The sequence below is a fragment of the Plasmodium gaboni genome, chromosome 10 (assembly GCF_001602025.1).
Source record: "Plasmodium gaboni strain SY75 chromosome 10, whole genome shotgun sequence".
Lineage (NCBI taxonomy): Eukaryota > Apicomplexa > Aconoidasida > Haemosporida > Plasmodiidae > Plasmodium > Plasmodium gaboni.
The window spans coordinates 1,076,822-1,081,625 of NC_031490.1; the positions used below are offsets into that span (position 1 = coordinate 1,076,822).

The 4,804-nt window shown below is 18.5% G+C and overlaps 2 protein-coding genes across 2 annotated transcripts; one reads left to right on the top strand and one right to left on the bottom strand.

Annotated features, from left to right (window-relative positions):
* On the top strand, nucleotides 1-1,659 carry PGSY75_1029200 (hypothetical protein; the record flags this gene model as incomplete). Its single annotated transcript, XM_018786062.1, has 1 exon — nucleotides 1-1,659. A coding segment is annotated over one exon (1,659 nt), but the record flags the coding sequence as incomplete, so codon positions are not given.
* Nucleotides 1,660-2,005: 346 nt separating this feature from the next.
* PGSY75_1029300 (hypothetical protein) lies at nucleotides 2,006-4,147 on the bottom strand (the record flags this gene model as incomplete). Its single annotated transcript, XM_018786063.1, has 1 exon — nucleotides 2,006-4,147. One exon carries the CDS (start codon nucleotides 4,145-4,147, stop codon nucleotides 2,006-2,008), a length of 2,142 nt encoding a protein of 713 aa, XP_018641680.1.
* Between the last annotated feature and the right edge of the window lie 657 nt (nucleotides 4,148-4,804).

A 4,804-nucleotide genomic window follows, 5' to 3' on the forward strand; every position in this document is an offset into this window, starting at 1 on the left:
AAAAATATAGAGGAGGAAAATATCGAAAATGTTGATGATATTGATAATGTTGATGATGTTATTTATGAAGGTATAGAAAATAAAAAGGATATAATTGATATAAGTTCAGATGATGAAGAGTTATATAATAATAGTACTGATGATATTAATGAATTGATAAAATATAAAGAGAAATATATATCTTATGAAAAAAAGTTTTATACTAATAAAAGTATATATTGTGTTAATTCTTTTAAAAAATGGATATATTTTGGTAGTATAAATAATAAGTGTTATTTATATAATAATGTTGATGATAATTTGAAGAATTATATTGTGAGTACCACAACACATAATAATAATAATAGTAATAATTATAATAATAGTAATAATTATAATAGTAATTATTATTATGATAATATAAAATTTACAGATTTAAATAATAATAAGAAAATAAATTTATCTGATTTAAAACATCAAATATACAGTGATACTATTACAAATATAAAATTTTCAAGGAACTTTCAATATGTTGGTTTGTCTATATATAATGGTGATATATATATATATGAAAATAATAATGATAACGGTTCAGAAATTATTAATTATAATTTAAATAATATGAAGAAAAATATAAATAATAGTAATGGTTTATTGGATATATTTAATTGGGATATTGAAAAAAAAAAAACAGATGAATATATAGTAAATGAAAATATGAAATTAATAAATATATTAAGTATTAATAATGATAATGAAAAAAAAGATTTAGAATATTCTATGTTTTGTTTATATCATGAACATATATTTATAAGTATATATGTAAACTGTACAAATATTTATATATGGAATGTATTAGAAGGTACTCCAATAAATATCATACATACCACACAAGTACCTACATTTATAAACTTATGTAATTATGAAAATAAATTTTATATGATAGCTGGTTTTAATACTGGTCAGACTTGTGTGTATGACTATGATATATATAACGTGAAAAGGATTGGTCAAATACAAGGTGGCAAATATGTTGATAGTAATAAATTTTTTGATAATAATAAAAATGTTCATGATAATACACATACAAACTCACTTAATAATTACAACAATTCTTATTATAATGATGATGATATAAATGATGGGGTATTATGTATTGACAACAACCTGGCTAACGAAATATATATTTGCACTTATAAAAATATTATAAACATATACAATATAAATAATAATAATCTAATTAATACATACAAAAATTTACATAATGATTTAATAGATTGTTGTTTATTTAATAATAAAAAATATAATTTATTTGCATCCTGTTCTTTAGATAATAAAATTAATATTTATGATTTTCAACATAATAAATCTATAAACCAATTTTATGTAAATTATCATTTTAATGAACCAGATCAAAATCAACAAACAGAAAAAGGAATCAACTTTTTAAGATGGATTAATACTAATTTACTTTTATTTACAAGCTTAAATGGTAATATTTATATCTATGATATCAGATCAAGAAAATGTATTCACCAGTTTTATTCTCACACGGATACTATATTTAATGTAAATCTTTCTCTCCATTTATATCAACAGAAAAATATTTTATCTATATTAACAGCTAGCGATGATAATTCTTCCAACATGCACTTTTTGGATATATCTCCACATTTATAAAATAAAATAAAAATAAAAAATAATATAATATAATGTAATAATAAATATATAATTATATGTATACAATTATATATATATTTATGTAAAAATTAATAAAGGTACATTAAAAAAAAAAAAAAATTAATCGGAACCTTGTAATATGCATATAACGTATACACTATAGTATGTATTATAGTTTATTCCTTACATATAATTTTTTTTTTTTAAATAAATATATAGAAAGATAAATGTTTATCTAATAATTTATATGATAAATAAATAAATACACAATATATATATATATATATATATAATATGTATTATAACTAATTAATTAATAAAAATAAAATTTTATCTTTTTTTATTATTATTCAACATAAACATATGATGACTGAGGAATGTGATTAAAAAAATGAGATCTTAAAATATACATAAAAATGCTATATGTAGAAATAAGATCCAAGGGTTTCGTTTCATCGTTTTTTAAATTAACATAATAAATGTTATCAAAAATATTATCACTATTTATATTATTACTAATATTAATATAGTTGTTATGAATTAAATTATATGTTCTCTCTATATTATTGCAATTATCCATTATAAGAAAAACTCCTTTTGCTTTATTTAGTAAATGTAAAAATTTATTGTCATCTTCTGTGTAAAGGTTTTTATAATTTATATATAAATCACTATCCTCCTTATATTTTAACATGAGTATTTTATTTTCTTTACAATATTTATATATTTCATTTATATCTGTATTTTTAAAAGGAATATCTAATAAATAACCAGATGAGGCACGTATTGTAAGAGGATGAAAAAAATCTATGTCATATATATTATTTATATCCATATTCTTATAGCTCGATTTTATTTTATTCTTCCTTTTCCTATTTAAGTTATCAATATTAAATATACACTGCCATTTTAATAAAAAACAACTTCGAATTAAAGTACCTATATCTCCATTGCATAAATATTCAATATTTTTAGTATTATCACAATTATAGGAAGTTTTTAATTTATCTCTTTCGACATTTGCATATATTTTATCATCATTCGGTTCGTTACTTTGATTTTGAGTTTGACATTGACTTTCATTTTGAGTTTGACATTGACTTTCATTTTGAGTTTGATTTTGACTTTCATTTTGATTTCTTATTTTACTTTCATTGTGATTTCTTATTTTACTTTCATTTTGATCTTGTTCTAATTGTTCTTTTATTTTTTGACAACTAGCCATTTCATCCATTTCGTTGAAATTTTTTTCACCTGACCTGTTCAGGTTATTTTCTACTATCAAATTATAATTAAAAGAATCATTAATATTATATGTACTTGCATTATTTGTAATATCCATATTTGGTTTTGTTTTAATTGTAGGCATATTATTATTGATATGATTAAGACCGGTTTGTTTCTTTTTTGTAGATTCATAATTGATGTTATAAAAGCAGAGAGCTAAAAAGGGGAGCCCTACATTATCAAAGTAAAATTTGTGTGTGATTTCAGCTATAACTCCATTGTTGAAAGAATAAAGAAAAGATAATTTTTTTAACAATTTGTTGGATAACAAAATAAAATTATCATAAGAACGAAAATCCTTCAAGTTGTTAATACTATTTGTATAAATTCTGGAAATATGATTTTTTTCTCTTTCTAATATAATTTTTTTGTTTGTTAATATGACTTTTTCTTGTTTTTGTCTATAATTTCTATCACTAGCTAATTTATATAGATGAATAAATATTGGATGGTTTTGAGATTTTATTATTTTAACTTTTTTTGAAGAAAAAAAGATTTTATAAAAATGATCATTTTTTTTTTTTTCATTTAAAGTTAATAAATTATCATTTTTATTTTTATTTGTTTGTTTTATAAGCATATTGTTTATATGTTTATCTTCTGTGCAATTAATAATATTAGAATTACAATTCTTTTTTATTACATTGTTATTTTTATTTATATTATGTGTTTGCAAGGATACATTTATATTAATACATTCTGTATTATTATTATGTTTACATATATTACTTTCATCCTTAATAATATTATTTGTTAAATTATTTGAACTTATTATGAATTTTTCATTTTTTATATTTATATCATCCTTAATTTTATTCTCAACATTTTCAGTAGATTCTTTCCTTTTCATTTTTTTTATATTTTTTTTCTTATCTAATTTTTCATCGTTATTAAGTTTATATTCATCGATAATTTTATTATAAAATTCGTTGGTCAGATTATTTTCCTCCTCATTTTGTTCCTCATTCGTGTAGAGTTTTTTATCAAAGGAATGGTCATTATTGTGATAATTATTATTAAGGTTATTATGATTATAATTTAGTGTTCTATTTTTTTCTACTTTATGTTTCACTTTCTCTATCTCTTGATATTCCTTTTCCAAAGAGGAGAAATTATATTTTCTATACATAATACCATTCTTACATAGATTTTTATAAATTAAGATTGCATACCTTTTTGTTTTAGTTGTATAGCACAACATAATTTAAAAATATAAATGTTTCTTTTATATATTTTTTTTTTTCTATATGATAAGCGCATTTTTTCGTTCATATATTCTTTTGTTATTGATTGAGCCCAAAAATTATCAAAGCATTTTTTAAACATTCTTATTTATTAATAATATAAATAAATATATAAATATATAAATATATTAATATATATATATATATATATATATATATATATATAAATATATATATATAATTTAATACATATTATATATATTATTCATAAAGAGTACTCCTTTAATAAAGGTGTAGGAACTAAAAAAAAAAAAAAAAAGGCGCATATCTATATCATGTGCACAAAGATTATATATAAGAGAAAAAAAAAAAAAAAATATATATATATATATATATATATATATATATTATATATGATATTATTTATTTGAAAATGATTCTAAATATACAAATATATTATCATTAATATTAATGAATTATATCTATTCTTATTTTTTCTTTTTTGAAAATAACATATTTATTTAATAATTAATTCAAAATGGGAAATTTTATACATATATTAAAATATGTATAAATATTTACAGCGGTTAAATATGAAATGTAAAAGAAAAAGGAAAAAAAAAAAAAAAAAAAAAAAAAAAAAAAAAAAAAAAAAAAAAAAAAAAAAAAAAAAA